The 27115-nt window shown below is 47.9% G+C and overlaps 1 protein-coding gene across 3 annotated transcripts in view; it reads left to right on the top strand.

The window, feature by feature from the left end:
- The window catches only part of ZCCHC8 (zinc finger CCHC-type containing 8), a 723649-nt gene that overhangs the window by 626874 nt on the left and 69660 nt on the right, over nt 1-27115 (top strand). For all 3 annotated transcript variants that reach the window (XM_069619621.1, XM_069619619.1, XM_069619620.1), the window contains exon 12: nt 21267-21353. In XM_069619621.1, coding sequence (XP_069475722.1) covers nt 21267-21353 — 87 coding nt within the window. The remainder of the gene's footprint in view (nt 1-21266; nt 21354-27115) is intronic.

Raw genomic sequence — 27115 nt, 5'->3', positions numbered from 1 at the left:
GTTTGGTGGTTGACCAGGTCGAAAGCTGCTTACAGGTCAAGCAGTAAGAGGAGTGCGAGTTTGCCATTGTCTTTCAGGGTTTGGATCTGGGTAGTGAGGTTTATTAGTGCAGTTTCCGTACCGTGTCTCGGTCGGAAGCCTGATTGCATAAGTCCTAGGAGGTTGTTTGATTCTAAGTAGGCCTGTATTTGTAAATAGGCTGCTCTGTCCAATATTTTTTAATAAGAACGGTACAGTCGTTATCGGCCTATAGTTAGACGGGTTGGCTGGGTCAAGAGTAGGTTTTTTGAGAAGTGGAATGACCCAAGCGTCTTTAAGGTTGTCAGGTACTATTCCAGATTTGAAGGAGGCATTGATGAGGTTGGTAATGAATGGTGCCAGGTCGTGCGGGGCTGCTTTGATGATCGGGGCAGGGCAGGCATCACCTTGGCAGTTTGAGGGTTTAAGTTTCCTGATGATGTTTTCTACTTCCCAGGTTGAGAGGGGTGAAAAGCTGAACGGTTTACAGGTTGATTTAAAGGTAGATGGTTTGTTCGGTAGTTGTTTATAGTCAGGGTCAGCTAGCAGTAAGGATTTTTTTGCGTTGATATTGGATTGTAGGCGAGCTATTTTATCTAATAAGGCCTTCTGAATATTGCTACACCATAGTGTCAGTAACACATTTGTCTAGGGGGGCAATGGGGGATTCTAGTTCTTTCAGAATCTTAGAGTTCTTTTGTGTTGGATTCCGCTTGTGTAATCCTTTTATTATAGGTATCTTTTTTAGCAAGAAGTATGGCTTCTTTGTAGCTAGAGGAGGCTAGGGTTAGCTCAGTCTTATTGGATACTGTGGGGTGTTTTTTCCAATGTGCCTCGGCGGTTCTTTTAGTTCTCTTAACTGCGGCGTGAACCAGGTGTTAAGGTGACGCTGTGGTTTAGGTTTACGTGATTTTAGAGGGGCAATGGAGTTCAGTGCTTTGAGTATAGCCTGGTTGTAGGTGTCCACTAAGACTGTGGGGTCAGCATCTGAATCAATATTATTCAAAATAGGGAGTAGTATAGGTAGGAGTTTGTCAGGAGTAATATCTTTCTTGTTTCTCGTGCAGGTGGCAGGGGCGATGATGGGCACCGGGAGGGGTGTGTTGGCTTTGATAGCAAAGGTTAATTTATGATGATCCGACCAGATGCAAGGGTCATTGGATAGGAGGTCAATAGAGCAGTTGAGGTGGGAGAGCCAGTCTAGTGTTCTGCCTTTGATATGAGTGGGTTCATGGATAATGTGCGTATGACCCAGTTCAGATAAGGTGTTGGCAAGGTCATGGGCGTTAGTGTCCTTAGGGTCGTTGAAACCAAGATTAAAGTCCCCAAGTAAGATGGTTTGAGAATTAGGTTTGGTATTTATGGTTATAAGTGATGCAATATCCTCTATAAAAGAGGAAATGGGTCCTGGTGGACGGTAAATAAGGTGCAAGGTTGACCTGTGGTTGGGTGAAAGAGGTAGTTTAATTGATAGGGATTCAGCAGAAGGGATTTGAGCGTCTTGGATGACTTTAATGTCGAAGGTATTTCTGAATATGAGGGCGAGTCCGCCTCCCTTCGTTTGAGTGGTATTTCTATCGGATCTAGTGATAGCATAGTCATTAGGTATGGCGAGGGACAGAGATGGGCCGGATGCAGCACTAAGCCAAGTTTCTGTGTAACCCTGTGGTAACCTGCAATGCTCATATCTTTTCCCCCAGGTGTAAATGCTGTCAACAATCTGCTCTCTTCTGCCAGTGGAATGGAGAAAAATGCATTTTCAACTACTGTGAAATCTGACGCGTTTTTTGGGATACTGCAAAGTATTGATGCAGGGTTCGGGACTAGAGGAAACTCTTTTTGTATGACGTCATTTAGTGGGCGTAGGTCCTGGATCATCCTGCATGCCCCTCGATTTGCTTTTTTGATCTGGTAAATGCAAGTATTACATGGGGAATTTGAGGGTATTATTCTTCCCTGGGCCAATAAGGCAGTTATCGTTTCTTTTATCCCTTCCTCATCTTCATGGGACAATGGGTACTGTTTGACTCGGGGCAGGATTGCTCCTGGTTTTAACTTTTTCGTGACAGGGGTAACTCCGTGCAACAACCCTACATCATGGGGGCCTGTAGTCCACAAGTTGCTTGGTACTAATTTCATGTCGTCATCAAAAAAGGAAGGTGGTGCTCCCACCACTGCCATTAACTGTACTGGCACTTGTCTCATTTGTATTAAGATATCACATGATATTGCTATTTCCATTATTATTTCTCCGTCACTTTGAGTCCGAGAAGAGATCCTCATCTGATAGATCACGTAAGGCAATGTCTGCATTGATGCACAACACAGTGCGCCATTCACATCCATCTATGTCCATACCAATTACTGCAATTCTTTTGGCTGATAGCTGTACCGCATGCAAATCTAGAGATATCACTGAACCAGGTGCAATGTCTGTGCGCACTATTGGGCGGAAGATGAATTCTGCTGGTACCCTCCATTCTAACATTTTTAGCTCAGGTACTACTCCGGCTAGTGTTTTCAACCCTTCAATGAACACATTTTGGTCTATCGGCATGCCACTTATCTCTGGTGCTGTTGCTCGCACATGTACCACCAGCATTACACGCAGTGGGCATATTCCTGGGGTGGAGCAAACTATCCCTCTTTCTGTGAAGGATATGGTCATATTGAGCTTGCTGAGAATGTAGTAAAGTAGGGGCGTTCTCACTGTTTTACCCCCCCCCCCCCCCCCACTGTCACATCCAAATCTTCTGTGTAAGGAACTTCAACGACAGCCCCATAGAACCCCTGCATCTCCAACCTACGGTTAGATAGCGGAAACCGACCTTCACGTATGCATGATTTTTCGGCTCCCGAATCCACCATAAATAATGAATTGCTTGTCTCCTATCTGCGCCCCTAATAATGGTTCCTCTGCTGCATTGTAGGTGGTAGAACGGGACACGCAAGTGTTCCCTGTGGGCTGTCCTATGCTGGCTGCCTCATGGCTCCCCCTTGACTGAAGACATTGCCTGACCCTACTGCTACACCGCTGTAGGGGGCTGGGGCAGGTGCCCTGTTCGCAACTGTTGCAAAAGTGTTTCCTGGTGTGTAGTGCATAGGTTCGTCGTTCTGTGGGTGACCTTGTGCTCTATTGTGTTGAACTGGTCTTTGGTCTACATACCCTTGCTCCTGTTGCCTCTGTTGTCTTCCCATTGGGAAGCCGTATGGGCTCCCTGGGTGGGGGTTACCGTATTGCTCCATATCCTGAAATCTGTTGTTTGGTCTGTTCCTACATTCTCGTGAGAAGTGCCCCCACCTCCCGCAATTCCAGCAGCTCCCTTGTGCACCTCTGGGGCCTTGCCCCCATACCCTCCATTACCACCGTACCCCTGCCCACCTCCTCTGCGACCCCTGTACCCACCCCGTCCCCCTCGAGGGGCCCAATCCTGCCACTGCGGACCTCCTTACGGCTCCTGTCCATTCCACTGTGGTTGTCCTGCTCCTGCCCAATTCGCTGCCATCCTCCCCTGTATCGCTACCAGCCCCTCCTCCTCCTCCTCTTCTCCCTCCCTGTTATGTGGGAGCGCCGCTACTGCTGCAGTGACCTTCACCAGTTCGTTTGTACTAACTTGGCCTCATCTGCCAATCTTTTTTGTGCTATTTCTTTTTCTCGTTCCTTTATTTTTTTGCAGTGGTGCACTATTATACTCTGTATTTCGGGCCACCCCTTTGCCTCGATCCCTGCAATTTTGTCAAGTGCTTTCTGTACCTCTTTAGGCAGGCCTCTCTTTATTATGAAATAAAATAATGATGTTGACTGGTACCAGGGCGTGCCCGTTTCCGCTCTCCACATCTCCTGTACCCGAAAAATGTAGTCCATAGCATCTTCCCCCTCATTCATTGTACATTGCATGACCGACTGCAAGTCTGGTGTGTCTGGAAAGGTTTCTTTTAATGCGTCCCACACTCGTGCTCACACTATGTTGAATGAGGCACCATCATGACGGTCACAATCTAGTGCTACCCCCGGGAAACCAGCTTTTACCCACACTCTATCTGCCTGGTCCCCAACCGCTGATACTAGCAGGCTCTTTACATCCCCTACCGCCAGTGGGACCCCAGCTGTGTGCTTCTCGAATGCATATATCCACTTACTTGCCCCTCCGGACAGTGCTTGTAACAGCTTTAACAGATTGGCCTTATCCATTTGAGCCCAGGGTATGTAATTTGGTCTCCCTCCTCCCCTGTGTATCAATGGGAGTTGTAACTTCCCCTTTGTCGCTTTGCTTGTACTCGCCTTTGTTCCCTTCTTTCCTAGCGGAGCCATTCTCCCCAATCTATTCCTTAATCGCCCTGTCCATTCCTCATCCATTGTTCTCCCTAAATGTGCACCATCCATCCTCCCGCTCTCTCCTCCCATTGCTGCACTTAATCTCCCACCACCTTCTTCGTCGTCCTCCACATCACACCATAAATCCTCTCTTCCCCCCGTGACCATTATTTCATCATCTGCATGTTAACTTGCCCCATCTATTTCTATTATTCGCGTGGGCTCTTCTTGTATTCTGAACAGTATTTCCCCCTTCTTCCACGCCTCAATTGACCTGTCATGGTTTTGTGTCCTTGGTGTTTGCTCTGACCGGGCAACATTAGTCCCACTTTGCTCACAAATATTTTTAATTCTAGATAATTCTTCTCTTGCTAATGAGCCTGGAATCTAAATTCTCTGTTAGCTTCTCTATGTCCACTGTGGGTGTACTTATCTGTCCACGCTGTCTATGGCCTTCATATGGCGGGGGTACAGTCGGGCCATGTGTTGTGGCTGGAGTTGGGGGCACATAGGTGGGGTCGCTATACCCTTCTGCGGGCACCGGTTTATTAAGTATAGGGTACAACCGTGTCACTTCACCTGGCTTTTCTTCCCCAGTCATTTCTTTATCGTCTTTGGGTATCATTAATGGGTTATTGGTGGTGGACGGCAAATTGGTCGTTGGCTCTTTCTTTTTGACAGGAGGCACCTCTTCAAAAAATCGCCAGAGATCTAATATCTCCCTCCTATTGTGGAACTGTTTCCCCCTTATATATTTCATAAAGATGCAGGTAGTTACCATGTCTAGAAAATTTTTGTCAAACGATCCTCCATCGGGCCATATTTGGGGCAGACCTTCTCCCTTTAACTCTGTGACCCACTGATCGTGATATATATATTTCTGAGGCTTGTGGAATCTGCTTAGATCACATGCTGTGCATAGGCCGACATCTAGTGGAAGCTGCGGAGTATTACAGTTTGTTTTTCGAAACTCGAAAATGGGCGTCGAGTGTGACGTCCACTGTACCCAAGATCCCTCACGCGTCTAGGATCCTCAGATTGTTTTTTTCCGCCATACTGGTCGGAAGCATCTTGCGGAGTTCCCTGGCCTTAGCCATACTTTTGCTTATTATTGAAGTTTAAAATTATTTATTAACATCCTTCCCCACCCCAACGTCGACACTCGAGGACGGCTGGAGAAGACATCGACCCGGGCCTAGTAGGCCGCTGGCTTCGGCCCTGCAAGTAGGGAGAGTGGGGGGTGGTACATACTCTTCACTCTTGGTATATAGGTACACCGTTAGGTACACCTTATATATTTCCTACACTTACCAGCCCGCTGCCTCAAGGTGCGTATGGAGGGTACCCCTTTCCAATTCTGCCCCAAGTGCAACCGCAAATACCCTTGGGTCGATAGGCACGCCACGTGCAATCTCTGCTTGCCGAGGGACCACCCCGAAGCGAACTGCAGAGCGTGTAGTAGGTTTAAGCCTAAGACACTTAAGGACTGTTCGACAAAGCGTTGGGCCCACCACGCCAGGCAGGCGGCCATGGCAGCGGAGGGCGCCTTCAGCGATGGCAGCGACGCCGTACTTTCGGACGGCGAGGGCATTACGGCGTCGAAAGACTGCCGAGCGCAGGTCCCCGACCTCGGAAGGTTGTCCGGCAGGGCGGCTATGGGGAAGACCCCCGGCGACGCAAGCGCTACACACCCTACACACCCTACACACACTAAGCACACTAAGTCCAACCGAATCTCGACGACGTCGACTTCTCGGAAAGAGGCACAGATAGAACGGTCCGACTCGGTGTCCTCTGGGCGCTCTCGATCGAGATCGCCTCATGACGCAAGGCAATCATCCACTCTTGCCAAGAGTGCCTCGCTCCCTAGATTAACAGAAGTTCGATCGTCGGAGGACGACTTCCACCCCCAGGCCGCGCTCCAGGAGACCGAGGCCGCAGTTACCAGCGAGGCCCCACGCTCGAAACACACAGATACCTCCCCAGACCCTCGACTACAGCCGTCGAAAGTCTCTGGGGCCTCCAAGGGGCAGGGAAAACATTTTTCCACGCATGGGGAGGGGGGGAAACAGCGGAAAGCACAGCCTTCCACTCCTCTAAGACCATCCTTCCACCCTAAGCAGACAGACAAACACAAATCTACTGGGACATCAACATCCAGCAAGGGTACCCTTGAGTCCCCTAAGTTGCCTACTAAAGTCACTACTAAAGTCATACCCTGTTCCAAAGTATGGTCCAGTGAAGACATAGACAGGGTCATGTCAAGGATGTCTGCCTTAGCTGATTTTTATGAAAAAAACCCAGAACATTTCCTTTCGTATGACCCTCAAGGGGCCACACCCTCAGGCTCCTCTGATCCTATCCCCCTAAGTAAAAAGGCCCGGTTCGAAAGACCTGAACCCTTCGAGGTGCAGCCTTACTCTACTCCATACTCTACTCCACACCAGGAGTTTGAAATTATGGAGGAACAAACCGGGACTGAATACTATGCGGATGATGAGGACCTGGAGGAGATAGAAGATGAGCAGGAAATTTACAGAGTAGATTCCCCGGTAGAGAGCGAAGCCCCAGTTACCGACTCGCCAGTCGATAACCAGCCCCTCCTTAATGAAGTTCTCGCTCGCGCAGCAGAACATTTTCACATCGACACCCACGGTGTACAGGAGGAAAGGGACTTCGCAGAAGAGTTGGTGGGAGAGAGGAGGCCGGTCGCTCAGACCATCCCTATCCTTAAATCCATCCCTGGTGAATCCTAACCTCACCAGAGCCGTCAACCCCAGAGTCGAAAAACTTTTTCGGGCAGCCCAGTCTGACCCTCTTTATATAAGAGGACATCTCAAACCAGACTCCCTAGTGGTTACCAACACTCGGAAGAGGGCTGGGACACCCTTATCGTCGTCAGAAGCTCCTCCCGACAAGGAGAGCAAAAAAGTGTACGGGTTTGGCAGGAAGGTGGCCTCAACGTCCACCTACCAAGCAAGGATTGCAAACTCCACCACCCTGTTGGCAAGTTACAACTGCCATCAATGGGAAGAGGTCGCGGCGCTCATAGCCTCTGCTCCTGAACCGTTAAAGGGCCAGTTGGCTCGGATCTCGGCAGAAGGGAGAGCCGTGTCTGGTTGCATATTAAAAGCAACTTTCGACACTGCGGACAACGCAGGAAGATTGATAGCAGAAGGTACTGTTATCAAGAGACATGCGTGGTTACGGCAGTCGGGGTTCAAAACAGAAACCCAGGCTTCATTAATAGACAAGCAGGTGGAACCCGATCTATTGTTTGGGAAAGCGGTCGAAGACGCACTTAAGAATGCCAAGGACGAATACGGGACTCTCAAATCCCTTGGCCAGCTTACCAACAAACCCCCTAACCAGAGGGGGAACAGTAATTTTCGTCGCCCACGCGGCCAAAATTCACAAAGAGGCAACTATGCCTAAGGACAGGGTACACAATGGAACAACAACCAGCAGTCTACCCAAAGTTACGGCAGGGGTAACAAGAGAGGTCGTGGAAGAGGCAGAGGCAGCCCCAACAAGGGAGGTGGCACGCCTCCACCAAAGCAGTGACGCTCAGTTCAGGGTCCCTTCTCACGCAACCCCAGTAGGGGGACGCATTTCCAACTTCACCCAGGCTTGGGAAGGGATCACCTCAGACAGATGGGTGCTGTCAACAGTGTCCACAGGATATTGTATAGAATTACTGCAGCGTCCCCGGAACCACCCTCCACGACAAAGAATACACTCCTTAGAACATCAGAAGATCCTTCTCGAGGAGATCGCCATTCTGCTAGAAAAGGACGCGATAGAACTCGTCCCAGGACACCAGGTAAACAAGGGTATCTATTCAACTTACTTCCTTGTGCCAAAGAAAGATTTGACAATGCGCCCAGTATTGGACTTACGGCCTGCCAACAAGTATGTCAAGCCCCAAAAATTCCGTATGACCACGCTACAAGAGGTAATCCCCCTCCTAAAAAAGGGGGATTACATGGCAACCTTGGATATGAAAGATGCTTATTTTCATATTTCCATGCTCCCAGCGCACAGAAAATACTTGCGCTTCAAGGTGGACAGTCGCCACTACCAATTCAAGGTACTGCCCTTCGGGATAGCTTCAGCACCAAGGGTGTTCACCAAGGTACTGGCGGTGGCAGCTGCACACCTACGCAGGGAGGCAATCCCAGTGTACCCTTATCTGGACGACTGGCTCATAACGGGGGAAACCCCAGGAATTTGCAGGTCAAACATTCAGAGGACTATCGACCTCCTCCACGAATTAGGCTTCTCTATCAACGAGAAGAAGTCAAGTCTGGTGCCAAGCACTTCAAAACAGTTCCTAGGAGCAATCCTAGATACTCAAAAAGGGTTGACCTTCCCTTCGGAAGAGAGAATTCGGAATATACTACTGCAAATTCCACATTATCAGTCAGGTCAACAAATAACGGTACGCAAAGCAATGCGGTTACTGGGCATGATGGCGTCATGCATTTACCTGGTCCCCCACGCGCGTCTGCGCATGCGTCCCATGCAGGAATGGTTGGCGAAACGGTGGTCTCAGGCAAGTGGTCAGTGGGACGATCTAGTGGTCGTTTCGCCAACACTCGTACAGAGCTTACACTGGTGGACAAGAGAGAATCTCGCAAGGGGAAAACCCTTTTACGATCCAGAAGTACAGGCAGTGGTGACTACAGATGCATGCCTGACTGGGTGGGGAGCTCACCATCTCCACCACACAGCGCAGGGTCTCTGGTCTCACTCAGTAGCCAAGAACCACATCAATCTGCTAGAGTTTCTGGCAGTATTCCGAGCGCTTCGGGCGTTCGAGCCCCATCTGCTAAACTTGTCGGTGCAGATCCGGACGGACAGCACGACAGCCATGTTCTATCTGAACAAACAAGGAGGGACTCGTTCGCCAAATCTGTCCAAGCTTGCCCAGAAAATCTGGATATGGGCACTCAGACGGAACATCTTCCTGTCATCACAACATGTTCCAGGGGAGCTCAATTCCCTAGCGGATGCCCTAAGCAGAGACTCCCTCCCAGAAGAACACGAATGGGCCCTTCACAGAGATATCGTAGAAGATCTCTTCTCTCGGTGGGGTTTCCCCACTATAGACCTATTCGCCACAAGCGAAAACAAACAATGCCCAAGATTTGCATCCAGGTTCCCCCAGCCAGACTCCCAAGGGAACGCCCTGTGGATGAACTGGTCAGGGATGTTTGCGTACGCTTTTCCACCAACCCCTCTCATCAGGAAGGTGGTGTACAAGATGAACAAGGAATCGATGACGCTCATCCTAGTTGCTCCCATGTGGGCGAGACAACCATGGTTTCCACACCTACGCAGGATGGCGGTGTGCGAGCCCATCAAACTCCCAGCCTGGTACAACCTACTGTCCCAGCAGCAAGGTCAAACAGTGCACCAGGAACCCAACTCAATGAACCTGGCAGCATGGCCCCTGAGGTCATAGAGTTTGGCCATCTCAATTTACCACAGAGGTGTATGGACATCCTAAAAGAATCCAGGAAACCAAACACAAGGCACTGTTACTTTGACAAGTGGAAGAGATTCATTATTTGGTGCCAGAATAAACAAATCAACCCAGTTGATTGCACTCCTTCCAACGTTGTAACATACATGCTCCACCTGCTGGACGCAGGTTTGGTTTTTAACTCTGAAAGTACACCTGGCAGCACTCTCGGCTTACACCACATCCCATAACAAAGTATCGTGGTGGAAAGTACCAGTAGTTAAAGCCTTCATGGAAGGAGTAAAGAGACTTCACCCTCCTATTTCGAACCCACCGCCAGGATGGGACCTCAATGTGGTGCTAGCTAAGCTCATGGGCCCCCCTTTCGAACCCATGCATAAAAGTAGTCTCAAACACCTGACTTATAAAACGGCCTTCTTAGTAGCTATTACCTCTATAAGAAGGGTCAGTGAAATTCAGGCTCTGTCAGTGCAGGATCCTTTCTTTACTATCCACAAAGACAAACTGGTTTTACGCACACACCCTAGGTTCTCACCTAAATTTATATCTAAGTTCCATGTAAACCCGTCCATCGAGCTTCCGGCTTTCTTCCAGAACCCGCAAAGCTCAGCTGAGGTGAAACTACACACCCTTGATGTGCGTAGGGCGGTCCGTATTATATATATATATTTCTGAGGCTTGTGGAATCTGCTTAGATCACATGCTGTGCATAGGCCGACATCTAGTGGAAGCTGCGGAGTATTACAGTTTGTTTTTCGAAGTCGAAAAATGGGCGTCGACACAGGGCGTGCCAGTAATACTATCCCTAGTGTGACGTCCCCTGTACCCATGATCCCTCACGCGTCTAGGATCCCCAGATTGTTTTTTTCCGCCATTCTGGTCGGAAGCACTTCATCGGAGTTCCCTGGCTTTGCCATATTTTCACTCTAAACTAATTCTAATTTGCCCCGTTTGGCCAACCTTTCGTCGATCAACATCTCGACGCCGAACCGGGGAGGAGATCAACGTCGAATACCCGACGGATTGGGCCTTGAGGCTTCCGCCTCGGCTCGGGCCTGGGCCGCTGGCCTCGGCCCTACAAGTAGGGAGAGTGGGGGTGGTACACTTCCACACTCGACACCTTATTACCTACACACACTTGCCCGCTGCCCACAGGCGCGTATGGAGGGTACGCCCTTTCAGTTTTGCCCCAAGTGTAATAAGAAATACCCTTGGGTAGATAAGCACGCTACGTGCAACCTTTGCCTACCCAGAGACCACCCCGAGACGGGTTGCAGGGCCTGTAGCAGGTTTAAGGCAAAAACTCTTAAGGACCGCTCCACCAAGCGTTGGGCCCACCACGCCAAGCTAGCAGCTATGGAGGCGGAGGGTACCTTCAGCGACGGCAGCGACGCCGAACTTTCGGACGGCGAGGGCACCAAGGCGTCGAAGGACAGCCGAACGCACGTCCCCGGCCTCGGAAGGTCGTCTGTCCCGGCGACTATGGGGAAGTCCCCCGGCGACAAAAGCGTTACACATACACACGCTAAACACAAAAAATCCACCCGAGATTCGACGTCGTCGAAACCTCGGAAAGAGGCACAGAAGGAGCGGTCCGAAAGGACGTCCTCTGGGCGGTCCCGGTCGAGGTCGCCGCACGACGTCAGGCAAGCCTCCACACTTGCACAGAGTGCCTCGACCATTAATATCCCGGAAGATCAATCGTCCGGAGACGAACACGACTTCCACCCCCAGCCTGCACCCCAGGAAAAGGGTACATCACTTGGGAGTAAAGAGGGGCCAGTTTCGAAGGCTAGTTCGAAAGACAGGGATTCCACCTCCGATCCTCGACGCCAGGCGTCGAAAGATAAGGGAAAGGGGAAACACACTTCCACCCACGGGGAAGGGGGTAAACAGCAAAGGAAACAACCCTTGCAGTCCTCCACTACAAAAGAACTGACCAAGTCTTCTCAGGGCCAATCCATAGAAAGTCCCAGCAAGGTCACCCCAAGCTCAAAACTCTGGTCATGCGAGGACATTGACAGAGTAATGTCAAGGATGTCTTCCTTGGCGAATTTTTTCGAAAGACACCCTGAACAACTCCTAGCTTTAAACCCTCAGGAAGATTCTCCCTCAGGGTCTAGGGACCCTATCCCCTCAAATAAAAGACCCCGGGTCGAGACACCATTTAGGCCTTTAGACCCCATCGAGGTCCAACCCTATTCTTACCTCTTCCCTACAGACCAAGGAAACTCTTCCCTTATAGAAGGTCAGGAAATTGACACGCCAGAAGATCCTGCAGGATCAGATTATTACGGCGAAGACGAAGACGAGGATGAGCCAGAAAATAGCCCAGATATTTTCAGAATGGACTCACCAGTCGAAAGGGAAGCCCCAGTGTCTGACTCCCCAATAGATAATCAGCCCCTCCTGAATGAACTGCTCTTTCGGGCAGCTAACCACTTCCACATAGACACACAAGGTGTCCAGGAAGAAAGGGACTTTGCGGAAGAACTAATAGGGGAAAGGAAGCCAGTAGCCCAGACCATTCCCATCCTAAAATCTGTTCAACGCAGAATAGCACCATCCCTTGTCAACCCAAACCTGACAAGACCTGTAAATCCGAGAGTGGAGAAGCTGTTTAAAGCAGCCCAGTCGGACCCCCTATATATTAGAGGTCAACTTAAGCCAGACTCTCTAGTAGTAACCAACACCCGCAAAAGAGCTGGTACACCATTATCTTCCTCTGAGGCTCCCCCCGACAAAGAAAGTAAAAAACTTTATGGTTTTGGCAGGAAAGTAGCTTCCACGGCAGCCTACCAAGCCAGAATCGCGAATTCCACCACACTGTTGGCTAGCTACAACTGTCACCAGTGGGAAGAAGTGGCAGCACTAATAGACTCTGCTCCCGAACCCCTTAAAAGCCAGCTAGCTCGCATTTGTGCGGAAGGAAGGAATGTGTCAGGCTGCACTGTAAAAGCAACTCTGGACGCCGCTGACAATGCGGGTAGACTTATAGCAGAGGGGACTGTCATCAAAAGGCATGCTTGGTTGAGGCAGTCGGGATTCAAAGCAGAAACACAAGCTGCGCTCTTAGACAAACCAGTGGAAAGTGATCTCCTGTTTGGGAAGGCAGTCGAGGACGCTCTAAAAAACGCTAAGGAAGAATTCGACACCCTCAAATCCCTTGGCCAGTTAACTACCAAACCACCTAACCAAAGAGGGAATGGCAATTTTCGTCGCCCCCGCGGCCAAAATTCCAATAGAGGAAATAGCTACTCCCACACCCAGGGTACACAGTGGAACACCAGCTCACAAAAGTCTACCCAGGCGTATGGTAGGGGTAGTAAAAGAGGACGTGGTAGAGGCAGAGGCAGTCCCAGTAAAGGAGGAGGCACGCCTCCACCAAAGCAGTGACGCTCAGTTCAGGGTCCCTTCCCATGCAACCCCAGTAGGGGGACGAATATCAAGTTTCACCCAGGCATGGGAAGGGATAACATCCGACAGATGGGTGCTGTCAACAGTATCCAATGGGTACTGCATAGAACTACTGCAACGTCCCCTAAACCATCCTCCAAGACAAAAAGTCCACTCTTTACAACATCAGAAGATCCTCCTCGAGGAGATCGCCATTCTGCTAGAAAAGGACGCGATAGAACTCGTCCCGGGACACCAGGTAAACAAGGGTATCTATTCAACTTACTTCCTTGTGCCAAAGAAAGATTTAACAATGCGCCCAGTTTTAGACTTACGGCCTGCCAACAAGTATGTCAAGCCCCAAAAATTCCGTATGACCACACTACAAGAGGTAATCCCACTCCTAAAAAAGGGGGATTACATGGCAACCTTGGATATGAAAGATGCCTATTTTCATATTTCCATGCTCCCGGCGCACAGAAAATACTTGCGCTTCAAGGTGGACAGTCGCCACTACCAATTCAAGGTACTGCCCTTCGGGATAGCTTCTGCACCAAGGGTATTCACCAAGGTACTGGCGGTGGCAGCTGCACACCTACGCAGGGAGGCAATCCCAGTGTACCCTTATCTGGACGACTGGCTCATAACGGGGGAAACCCCAGGAATCTGCAGGCCAAACATTCAGAGGACCATCGACCTCCTCCACGAATTAGGCTTCTCCATCAACGAGAAAAAGTCAAGTCTGGTGCCAAGCACCTCAAAACAGTTTCTAGGAGCTATCCTAGATACTCAGAAAGGATTGACCTTCCCTTCGGAAGAAAGAATTCGGAACATACTTCTGCAAATTCCGCATTATCAGTCAGGTCAACAGATAACAGTACGCAAAGCTATGCGGTTACTCGGCATGATGGCGTCATGCATTTACCTGGTCCCCCACGCGCGTCTGCGCATGCGTCCCATGCAGGAATGGTTGGCGAAACAGTGGTCTCAGGCAAGTGGTCAGTGGGACGATCTAGTGGTCGTTTCGCCAACACTCGTACAGAACCTACACTGGTGGACAAGAGAGAATCTCGCAAAGGGGAAACCCTTTTACGATCCCGAAGTACAGGCAGTGGTGACTACAGATGCATGCCTGACGGGGTGGGGAGCTCACCATCTCCACCACACAGCTCAGGGTCTCTGGTCTCACTCAGTAGCCAAGAACCACATCAATCTGCTAGAGCTTCTGGCAGTATTCCGAGCGCTGCAGGCGTTCGAGCCCCATCTACTAAACTTGTCGGTGCAGATCAGGACGGACAGCACGACAGCCATGTTCTATCTGAACAAGCAAGGAGGGACTCGTTCGCCAAATCTGTCCAAGCTTGCCCAGAAAATATGGATATGGGCACTCAGACGGAACATCTTCCTGTCATCGCAACATGTTCCAGGGGAGCTCAATTCCCTAGCGGATGCTCTAAGCAGAGACTCCCTCCCAGAAGAACACGAATGGGTCCTTCACAAAGACGTAGTAGAAGATCTCTTCTCTCAGTGGGGTTTCCCCACTATAGACCTATTCGCCACAAGCGAAAACAAACAATGCCCAGGATTTGCATCCAGGTTCCCACAACCGGACTCCCAGGGGAATGCCCTGTGGATGAACTGGTCAGGGATGTTTGCGTACGCTTTCCCACCAACTCCTCTCATCAGGAAGGTGGTGTACAAGATGAACAAGGAATCGATGACGCTCATCCTAGTTGCTCCCATGTGGGCGAGACAACCATGGTTTCCACACCTATGCAGGATGGCGGTATGCGAGCCCATCAGACTCCCAGCCTGGTACAACCTTCTGTCCCAGCAACAAGGTCAAACAGTGCATCAGGAACCCAACTCTATGAACCTAGCAGCATGGCTCCTGAAGTCATAGAGTTTGGACATCTCAAATTACCACAGAGGTGTATGGACATTCTAAAAGAGTCTAGGAAACCAAATACAAGGCACTGTTACTTTGACAAGTGGAAAAGATTCGTTATCTGGTGCCAGAGTAAACAAATCAACCCGGTTGATTGCACTCCTTCCAACGTTGTAACATACATGCTCCACCTGCTGGATGCAGGGTTGGTTTTTAACTCTCTGAAAGTACACCTGGCAGCCCTCTCAGCCTACACCACATCCCATAACAAGGTTTCGTGGTGGAAAGTACCAGTGGTTAAAGCCTTCATGGAAGGAGTAAAGAGACTTCACTCTCCTATCTCGAACCCACCGCCAGGATGGGATCTCAATGTGGTGCTATCTAAGCTCATGGGGCCCCCCTTCGAACCCATGCATAAAAGTAGTCTCAAACACCTGACTTATAAAACGGCCTTCTTAGTAGCCATTACCTCCATAAGAAGGGTCAGTGAAATTCAGGCTCTGTCAGTGCAAGATCCTTTCTTTACTATCCACAAGGACAAACTGGTTTTACGCACACACCCTAGATTCTCACCAAAATTCATATCCAAGTTCCATGTAAACCAGTCCATCGAGCTTCCGGCTTTCTTCCAAAACCCACAAAGCTCAGCTGAGGTGAAACTACACACCCTAGATGTGCGTAGGGCGGTCTTATACTATGTAAATAAAACCAGACCGCTAAGGAAAACAGATCAACTGTTTGTCTCCGTAGCTACAGGCAGAGAGGGGGATCGCGTCTCTAAGGGCGCTATCTCAAAGTGGATTATCAACTGTATACAGCTGTGTTACTCTTTCTGAAAAAACTCTGCCTTTTACGCCAAGGGCCCACTCTACCAGAGGCATTGGGGCCACTCTGGCTTTCATTGCAAATGTTCCCCTTGACACCATTTGCAAAGCAGCTACTTGGAGCTCTATTCACACTTTTACTCAGCATTACTGCATTGACACTCATTCCAAGGCAGATACACAAGTGGGACAAGCGGTTCTAAGACACCTGTTTGCTCATGACCCTTCTCACATCCCACCTCCTTCTTCTGGTACTGCTCGCTAATCTATGCACAGCATGTGATCTAAGCAGATTCCACAAGCCTTAGAAGGGATACATTACTCACCGTAATCGTATTTCTGATGCTTGTATCTGCTTAGATTCACATGCGACCCACCCTTCCTCCCCTCCGAGAGAAGGCGCATGGTTGCTTGTAGTCTTACCTTTCTGTCTATCTGCTTGGACTATCTGTACTCACGCTACTCCTCATGCTACCTCATGTCAGGAAAAACACAATCTGGGGATCCTAGACGCGTGAGGGATCATGGGTACAGGGGACGTCACACTAGGGATAGTATTACTGGCACGCCCTGTGTCGACGCCCATTTTTCGACTTCGAAAAACAAACTGTAATACTCCGCAGCTTCCACTAGATGTCGGCCTATGCACAGCATGTGAATCTAAGCAGATACAAGCATCAGAAATACGATTACGGTGAGTAATGTATCCCATATATATATATACATATACACCCCCCCCCCCTCCCCCTTGGCAATAAGGGAGTGTGTGTTTGTGTAGCTTATACTGAAAATACCTTAGGGGACGCATACCATACAAGAGAAAACCACCTTTTGTACACTACCACTATTTCCAGCACAAATATTCAAAAGAAACAGCTTAATTCATTGGGCTCACCACCTTGTAATGTTTCCTGGTCACACTTACCATGACCACACCATAATCGTGCACGTTTCATCATTCACTAAAATCATCATAACATGGCTACTTTTAACACATATAATGCATATACAATGATAGTTAATACCCTATTGATAGTTAACCTTTAATTCTTTTCCTCCCTCCCTAGTTTCACCCCATTTTTCTTTATTTAATATGAGGGGCCCCTTTTCTCGTGAATCCCTTTTTGTGTCTGCTCAGTGTTAACCTATTTTTATTTATAGACCCAGAAAGAATGAAAGAGAAGCTTTTACTAATATATTCACTGTGTCTCCCTTTTCTGTCAGACACCTTTGTCTTATTCTCCACTTGTCCACTTGTAGCACTATGCGGTGCCGCCTTCTACCCCCTGGCAGAGCTAGGTTCCTGTCTCTCTATCTCTTTTCACCTTTTGATCCTAATGTCCATATGCAAAGAAAAAGAAGGTATAGGATTGCTTTTAGTGGTCCCAAACTTGTCCCCTTTTAAATGACCTCATTTTTAAAAAAAAATGTATTTATCCTGCTCCCTTCCCCCTACTCTCCTTATGATCACTCGCACTTAATACTCACGTTGCCCGTCTTGAACCGAGAGTCTCCGAACCGGGTTCGTCCAGGCGGCGCTGCCACACGCTCAACGGCCAGCCCCAGCTCCGGCGAGCGGTACTCAAAGGGGATTTTTTGAAACTGGATCCTGTACCCTTTCTCTAATGAGTGTGCACTTCTAAGCGTACCAGTCGCCGTAGGCGAGTAGCTTTCCGGAGCAGGCGTACCGTGTATCTCCCCTTTTGACCAGAGATTTTCGTGCCAGAGGGGACGGAAGGGATATACTGGGAAATGTAATCACACAATCGGGGTCACCACTGAAGGCGAGCGTCCCCGGATAGCACGACCCTCCCCGTAATGAGAGGCAATAATGGACTCTTCCCACGAATTGGAATAAGGCTAGGACCAAGTGCGGGTGAGCTCAAGGGAAGTTTTATCTAAGTCAGAATAGGGCATGCAAAGAACTCTGCAAACTCCGAGAGCGCTCTGTCTGACAAACGCAAAGACAGGCGTTTAAATTTACAAAAAGTGTCATAGGCACCTACACACTATGGGGGGCACATGTACATGGGGATTGGGTGGCGTTGACTAACTATGTGCAACTGTGATGCGCCGCTTCGTGGACACTGCCAGGTGCCAACTTGGGGTGGGCAGGTCAGCTGGGCTCATCCGGGAGGTACTGTCCGGTCAGGCGTGGTCAGTGTCATTGATGGACGCCTTTCTTGGCTTTCTGCCCTAAGGGCCATGCACACCCCATTCATTCAACGCTGCAATGTCAGTTGTCCTGTAAATCCTACAATAGGTTATTCTACCGGTTAATAGAACACAGGAGGAATGCGCATTAGGTGGAGTATTTTGGCGATACATCAAGACAGGGTTGCTGTTATCCTGTTGACTAGGTATCATAGGCTACGGGGTCGGGGTCTCAGGACACGGGGTAAATTGTCTGAGCTTTGGGTCTCGTTAGAATTAATGACGGATGCTCTTACACAATGTTGGTGCAATGTTAGGTGTCTTCTTTTACAAGCATCATTAATCTGGGGTGAACTGGTGGGTCGTGGGACCTATGAGGGGGCACCTCTGGTCTCTGGTTATGGCCGGATTTTGCTGCTGGGCTGTAAATAATTCAGGTGGCTGTAGTCGTGGCCATGTGAGCTGCGGGGGAATCAATGAATGCTTGAAGTGGCTCCAGCCGAATTGGGGGAGGTGAGGCGGTGTAGCTCGGGCCTTTGCTTTCTCTGGCAGGCTTCAATGGGAAGGGAGGGGAGGTGGCCTTGGATATGCCCACAATGATGGTCTTCTCGCAAGCTGCAAATTGTATTGAAAACGAAGGGATTCGTATAATGTAAAATGGCTAAAGGGTTACACGTCTATAATCTTTACATCAGTACACAGTCATTTCAGAACACGTTAACTATATCAACAGTTCTATTCGTCATTACAGGGTAAGTATTTGCAAGAATAGCAGCGCTAGCATCATATTGTAAACACGATACGTGAGGTAGCATTAGGGTTGGTGGAGCATGCAGGAGCAACAGACCAATACGGTTGACTGCAGTAATACATGTTTAACTCGTACAGTCACATTTGATGGCATTCTATGTATCTCATTAAAACAATTTACAAGAGCTCACAATACTGTCACGCTTGTGTTCCTTTGCACTCTAGCAGCATCAGGGTAGTCATGGCATAAGGACTTGGTATCACTCTCTTTACATTACCCCTAGAGAAGCACATAGGAGGCCAGGGGCACGGAGTGGGTGCACATAACTGAGGGGGTTTGAGTATCGTGAACATGTTGTCACACAATAACACATTCTTCTATTCGTACAGTGTTTGTAGATTTTTGGCACAGAGGTAGTGCAGAAGGGATATCATTGTAATGCAAAATATATGTATGAGCAGTTTCTTGGTGTGGGATTAAGGCTTTTGTTTCATCGAGGACGGTTTACAGTTATTTTCCAAGCCAGCCCCGCTGCCCGGGTCACGCTGAGGATGCACTGCGGAAGGTGAAAGATGCAGTGTTTGCTCTAACACTAGCTCATGTCCGACTGTTCGTGGGAACGGGCTTTCAGCAGATCTGCCAGGGAGCGGAGGCAACAGGGTAGGCGAGGATTCTCTGAAGGTGGGGGCCGTGCTGCAGCGCACATGGAGTCATGTCTTAAAATGGCGTTCTGGTTTTCAAAATGGTTTCCTGAGCCTAGCCTAATACAGTACGTTTGGTCAATGTGTCGGCCAGTGGTCCACCCACCACCTGGGCCCTGTTGGCAGGGGGTCCTCTGACGAGTCATAGACATCACTTGGAGGGGACTGCAGGGGAGGGGCGGTCTCTTTGACCTGTCCTCCCATACAGCGGTCATGAGCCTTTGAGGGCCCATTGGCGAATATTCCAGAATATCGTCCGCATAGGCTAACCACGATACCCTGGTCTGTCCGATCTTAGGACTGGCCAAGAAAAGAGACGAAAAACATCTTAACTGTGTCACTGCATGCGTGACAGCGTCTACTACCCTTGATTTACTGTAAATTATGGTTTTAATGCCCATGAATAGGTGTATTTGTATTTATTTTTGTTACGCGCCGAAAGACCATGGGCATCAGGGCGCGGTCATAAAGACAGAAGACTACGAGTAAGACAGGACGGGAACGTGTGATCTAGCTCAAGATATTAGATACGTTTATTTAAAGAGCAATGTTTCAGATTTTCAAAAAGAAATTGAAAAGTTGGCTTCTTGTCTGATCGTGGTTGACAGGCTATTCCATTTTAGAGATGCTTTAACTGGGAAGGAGTGTCCCATTCCATTCACAATACTGTATAGTGCCCTATACTAAATGTTTTAGGTCTGACTTACCTAGAAATACTGTTAGTTTTCTAAATAAGGTTTATGCTTTGGTCTGGGTACTTTAAAGCATAGTGTTGTGTTTTTTATGATTGCGATTATATATAATGTGATACTTATTTTCCCAAGATTCCTTTTGGCCTACTTGTATTTAAATAAACCCTCTTTGTTTGTACAATACATAGTGTTTCAGTGTTTCTTTGGAACATATGTATACTATTTATTTGCACTGAATCTACAGCCCTCCCTCCTAAGGTAATCCTGGCTGCTCTGTCTATGCTACCATATACTCAGGTGGTACAGCCTTATACTGAGAGTGGAGTCTTGTACTGTCTTAGTTGTATGCTTTTACTAAGCCCTTAGTTGGACTTCAGAAAAACGGTCCTAACACCTCCCATCCGACTTTGACTCTTTGTGACACATTTAGTGTAGGGTTGGACTTCTGAAGAGTGGTTAAGAAAGAGTTAAAGTTGCAAGAGTTAATTTAAGTTTGCTTACTATTTGTAGTTTTCATTAACTTTTGTGTTGCTTTATTTTTGATTTACCGTGCATTACCTTATATTCTACTGTGATTTTACTTTGTGGTTAGTACTTGCATGTCTTAATTTCTAAAGGCTGAGTGCAGAGAGCGCTTTGAGATTGCCCTTTGGTAGTAGCGGTGTGCAGTATAAATCGGCTCAACATGAAAGAAATCATTATTTCGATATAAATACTAGTGTCAGTGTTTCAATGAACCAATTGTATGCTCAATGCTCAAAGTACTGTGCCTCACTACAGCCCTTATCCCTCCTGGACTAAACCTGGCTGCTCACCATTGCTACCAACCCTTTGGGTTGAACCAACCCTTAGGAAAAACCTAAGAGGTTACAACCGGTCACCTAAGGTGGGCTTTTCCTAGTTCCGTCACAGACAGTAACTTGTGTAAACCTCCCCAACAATGTCTCAGAAAAACTGGTCGGAGGAGAATTGTCTATGTGCAATGCAAATGTATTTACAAAGTGTTGTTGATGCTTTTTCTTTCTTGTTTTTTGTAAAGGACTATCGTATGTTTGGTTCAATTCCAATGCAGTCTTTCCATCAGAAAGATGTCTTTGCAAACTACCTTGCATCTACTTTTCCTGTTGTAAGTATTTATTTGGTTAATTGTGACATTAACACATGCCTACCTTCGGCTTGGTCGAAGAAAATGTATTTTGTAGAAGTTGCACTTTGCTAACAGAAGTACCTTCAAACTTGCAGGTTGAAGCAGGCATAGGCTATACTGCCAAAGAATGAGGGGGTGTTTTTGATGACCAAATTTACGATCCTATGCGCCCAAAGAATGTGTTTTTAAAAAAGATTTTTATTGGCTTTTTCAACATATACAGAAAAATTGAAACAAACCCTTGTCCCATCCTCCCACGTTCCCCTCCCCATGCCCAATTGTTGCATATAGTCTCCCCTGAGGTAGTCCACTATCATTCCCCAATCCTGGTGGAATTTCTCTTTCCCCTTGTATCCTATATGTCGGCCATTTCATAGCTACTATCCCCCACACCTTATGAATCCATTCTATGTTTGTGGGCGGCGCTTTTTGTTTTCAGTGCCTAGCCAAGACTAACAAGGCCGCTATTAACAATATCATAAACTCTTTATGCTGGGGTTTCGTAGGGATTTGGAACTCGTGGTCAAAAAGGCCACAAATCCATTCCTTTGGCGAATAGGATGGCGGACCGCCCACCATCGGTTGTATTTGACCACTAACATCTTCTCAGAATACTTTCAGTTCTGGGAAGTCCCACCAGACATGCCTCCAGCCTCTCCCCGAACATTCCCTCCAGCCTTCTTGCAATAGCCCAGGATACTTTGAGTGCTGTCTTTCTAGAGTGTAGTGCCACTGTACCATTAACTTATACCATGCTTCCTTGGTTTGGATGGATCTAGTCAATCTCGGTATTTGTTCCCAGAGGGTTTCTCACTTTTTTCTATGCATTTGTTCCCCAAGGGTCTCTTGCCATCACGACCTATATGCCCATGTACGGTCTAGGCCCTCTCCCAGTAGGATTGCCTATAACCTTGACACCAGTTGTTTGTCCCCTGCATGTGTTGTAATACATTTCTCGAACAGCGTTAAATCTCTTTGCACTGCCTGTTGTATTTCGGGCTGTTTTAGCCAATGTCTCAACTGATAGTATTCCAACCTATCTTTTTCTGTCAGCCCAAGCTGTTTGCACTCCTCAAAGGGCCTGACCTCTCCCCTCACCATCAGCCATGATATGCGCATGGGGGGTCCATTTGCTTCGATCTGCCTTCATCTACGAGAGCAGCCCCGGATAATTTGCCTCATACATGCCTGTTAGGCAAGATTGTATGTAGGAACCCTGTGGGACACTAGACCAGCCTTGTCCTCTTGGCAATAGGTAACCCAATCCAACACACCGAGAGGAAGGGGAAAGATTTATACTGCTCAACCAAACTCACCCCCTGACTTAGGTAAACCTAAACATAATATACATCAGGTTTGGTGAACCGTGTAGTTACACAGGTGAAGCATCCAACTCGCACTATACCAGAACTCAATAAGAGGTTTTAACAACCCTAAACGAATATTAGGAAACTAGCCAACAGGCTTAACACTGTACTATACAAATTAGACAAAATATTAACATACATTTTATTTTTGTAGTTAACAGTAATTAAAAATCAGCACCATTAATGATTATTACAATTCATCAACACAATACGATACACATTTAAAAAATTGAAATGTAACAAAAAGTACACGGGGAAAGAGTGTAAATTAACCACGATAATTCAGGTTTCAAAACAATAAATGGAAAAATCACTATCCAAGGTCACACACAAATGAATAAAGTTAACCAATATCAAACTGTACTATATTCGATTGGACACTAAATCTCACACTCCTTCGCTCCCATTCAACCCAACATGTTTCATTCCTCACTCATTCCAAACGCACACAGTAAAGGGAAATTCATCAGGGGCGTGCACTACTGTTTAAAAAAAAAACAATTCACATTAAAAATGGTAGAATTTCGAAGGGCTGTAGAAGACGGCAACAGCCATCTTCTAATTGGAGAATTTCTCACTCGGAAACAAACTCCACCATACCACACGCTGTTATTGTCGAGTGGGGGTTGAACACTAAAATATCTGAGTGTCTAGTTCCTGCTCTAGCAATCAGCTTGACATCTGATCCAGCGGGAGGTGGATGCAACACACCTGTGGACAACAGGAAGGGATAATAATAAAAAGACTTATGAATAGTCCTTCTATATTAACAGACTGTGTAATTACAAAATCTGTGGAGTTCAAAAATAGCTCCAGGTCCCCGCATCACAATGGCTCACTGATGGATGAACAAACCTTTGCTCTTAAAGGTCACACTGTTCAAAACGGTTCAAGTGGTTAACACACGATCATGCATTATACTCGTTCGGTGGCTAGAACCTGGTTTTCCATGCATAAAAAATGCGACTGAGCAGCCAGGCTTAACTCAAGAGGGGTAAATTTGAGCTGTAGGTTTGTAACATAGTTTCACAGTGACATGTATTCAAATAACACTTATACTCAAGGTTTCTTGATAACATATTTATTAATTAATTTAAGTCAGTTTTAAAATGAGCCTTCTTTAGAAGGGAGCAACATGCAACAGTTAAAATATACTTCAAAATACACTCCTTCAGTTCAATAAGGTAAGTAGAATACCCTTTTGGGATGGCACACAAATTCCTACACCCTCAGGTGACTTCAATAGTTGGGACACTGTGGACATGAATATATCACTTTTCACACTTAAATGGTAATGCTGAAGTTGTAGCAAAAAGGAAAAGGTTAGGGAAGGAAACAATGGTTAACAAGTTTCTCAAACAGGTAAGCAAGTTTGACCCCCCCCCCCCCCCCCAATGCAATGTAGATTAACCCTTTCCCAGCTATACAATTGATATGTATGACTTTTTGGAGGAATAGTTAAAACACAAAGTCAGAAGTTAGTCTTCAGGGAGCCAGGCCAGCCAATGTCAATTGAGCAAAGTCTAGGGGAGCTGAGGCACTTCTTCAAGGTAGGTAAGTCTTGCACAATGTTAAGAGAGTTTGTTGTAAAAAGAAATCGCTGTTGGTTCACAAGCTGGGAGGCTTGTGAAGGGCAAAGCTGCGAGCAAATCTGCAACAGGCAAAAAATGCAGGTCTCAACTGAAAGCAAGCAAGCTACAGACAAGAGGTAAGTAACTCTTAGTTCACAGTACCTTAGGTCTGAAGAAATGGTTCCAGCTGGCTTCTGTTCCTGTTGTAGTCTGCCGGGTCCTGTTGTTCCTGGGCCTCATTCGTGGGCACAAGAGGGAGGTTGTCTGGGGACTCCTGTACTACGATTTGAAGGTCGGCGGCAGCAATGGGCAAAGTTCAGCAGCACTTTGCAGATTCAGCTTCTCGCGAATAGCACTACCGGGGTTCTTGGACACCTTGTGGGCTTTCCTTGCTTCTGGGGTCCAGCACTCTGAGGTGGCTCAGGCTTGGTTAGTCCTGCTTCGAGGGAGTCCGGAGGATCTTCCTGCAGCTCGGGTCCGACTTAAAAACTATGCACTCTATTCTGGTGTTGCTGTCCCCTGGCACTCTGTTCCTGCAGCAGCAATGGAATTACACCCAGCAGAGAGGAGTTCCAGTCAAGTTTGTCTTGGGGCTGATTGGTCCCACCAACCCAAGGGGAGAAGTCGTCCTTGCAGGGCTTCTCTAGTCGAGGTGAATTCGGAACTTCAGCACTGCAGCAGGGCTTCACCGGGCAAACCAACAGTCCGGGAGTTGCAGCGAGCTTCTCTTCTTTGGATTCCTTCGTCCAGTGGCGACTCTGGCTTCCTTGCAAAAGACATCGCCTTTTTTATGCAGGTTTCTCCCATTTAATTTGCATCTTAGCTGTCAATCACACAGGGTGGCTGTCCTCCAAGGACAGCCAGCCGGCCAATCACCTTTGGGTGCATTCCTGTAACCAAGGGGATTAAGCACAGGGACTTTTGGGAACCTCCCTTGCTTCCTGCCCTGCCAGACACGCTGGACCTGGAGGCGGGCTTCACCAGTGAATCCCGCCAAAGACAAAACGAACCAAGGGACTGTTGGGGAGAATTCTCACATCTGCTAATTCCCTCCACCTTATGGACCCCCAGCAACTTTGCTGGATTTTGAGGACTTGATTTTCTTACCTGGAGAGTGTGAACTTTTTTTCCCCACTCTCTCATGTATTTTTGTGTGAATTTTACCTCTGTTTCTCTTTTGGTTATGGAGTCTGACAAACTCCCTAGGCATCAACTTTTACATTGTCACACTGCACCTTCAGCGCAGTGGCACAGGGAAGTCTTTTAGATTTCCCAAGGTTTAAATACCTTCTCTGGGATAAACTACTGTTTCCCAGAACAGTAAAGTGAAATTGACTTCACTTAGCATTGTACTTACTATACCCAGCACACCCTATCTTACAATAGAGTGCTGGAGTGGTTACTTAGTATCCCCTGTGTCTAAATGCTCATGTAACATTTTTGTTAGCCTTTCCTCACAGAATGGCTGGTGGCAGTGGTTTCGTTCCGAAGTACCATGGTTTGCATTTAACGCGGCTGTTCGCAGCTCCGGTAACGCTAACCGCGGGAGCCATCTTTGACAAAATGGTCCCTGTCTTTGTTCATTTCGCCTTTGGCTGGCTTCAGGAGTGAAACCCGCCTCTGGCTCCAGAGTGTCTGGGGTAGGCAGGAAATGAGGGAGGTCCCCGAAATTCCCTGTGCTTAGTCTCCTAGGAGACTCGAATGCACTCTGGTGATGGGCTGGCTGACTGTCCGGCAAGGACAGCCACCCTGCTGCGTGAGTGACAGCTGGGCTGGAATGAATGGGAGAGAACTGAATAAAAGGTGAGTCTTTTGGCTTTGAAGGCAGATGCGACCACTGGATGAAGGAACCGAAGAAGAGCTTCAAGAGGACGCCTACTGCAACTCCTGGACTGTTGGTTTGCCCGGTGAAGACCTTCTGCAGTGCCAACTTGCCAAGTTCGCATCGACCGAGAAACCCCTGTAAGGATGACTTCTCCCTTTGAGTTGGTGGCGACTAATCAACTCCAAGGTAAGCCACCTGGACACCCATCTCAGAGCTGCTTGAATTTCCTCAGTTGCTGCAGGAAACCGTATAGCCAGGGAGAGAGGCACCAGATTGTGTGTGTTACTTTGAAACTGGCCTAAAGATTTTTGAAGATCCTCCAGACTCTCACAAAGCAGGATTGACCAAGCCTGAGCCCCCTCAGCAGAGTGCGGGACCCCAGAAGCAAGGACAGTCCACCTTGACAGCCAGGAACCACATTGTTGCTATTTGCGGTAGCTGAAACGTGAAACAGCCACTGAAAGTGAAGTTTGCCGGTTGCGTGTTTTGGCAGTCCCAGTGTAAGAGTCCCCCCACGTCCTCCCTCTTGTCCCCATGACTGAGGCCCAGGAACAGTCGGACCTGTTGAACAGGAACAGAAGTCATCAGCTGCATCTTTTCTTATTTACCAAGGTACTGTAAAACAAGTCTAAGAACTTATGTCTTACTGTAGAAGTGCTTGTAACTTTCACAAGTCTAATCAGCTTGTGGTCCTGCATTTGATTCTTCTTTTCACCAGAGACGCCCAAGAATCTGTGCAAAGACTTTTCCATTTACTTACCAGAGGTGCTCTATCCTATCCAAGAGCCCATTGACTTTGGTTTAGCATATTGAATTGAATGACTCTTCTAGTGAACTCTAAAAGTATCTGCACTGCTTAAGAAATCTGTGGTCTCTTGTGTTGTAATAACCTTTGCCTTTTACCAACTTTTAAAGAGTTTTCTGAATGCCAACAGTAAGATACGGATGTCCCAAGCACCCTTGTTACTGAAGTCATCT

This window comes from Ambystoma mexicanum, chromosome 10 (genome assembly GCF_040938575.1).
Source record: "Ambystoma mexicanum isolate Mex_15411 chromosome 10, UKY_AmexF1_1, whole genome shotgun sequence".
NCBI classification, from domain to species: domain Eukaryota; kingdom Metazoa; phylum Chordata; class Amphibia; order Caudata; family Ambystomatidae; genus Ambystoma; species Ambystoma mexicanum.
This window is presented reverse-complemented; position numbering and strand designations above follow the sequence as displayed.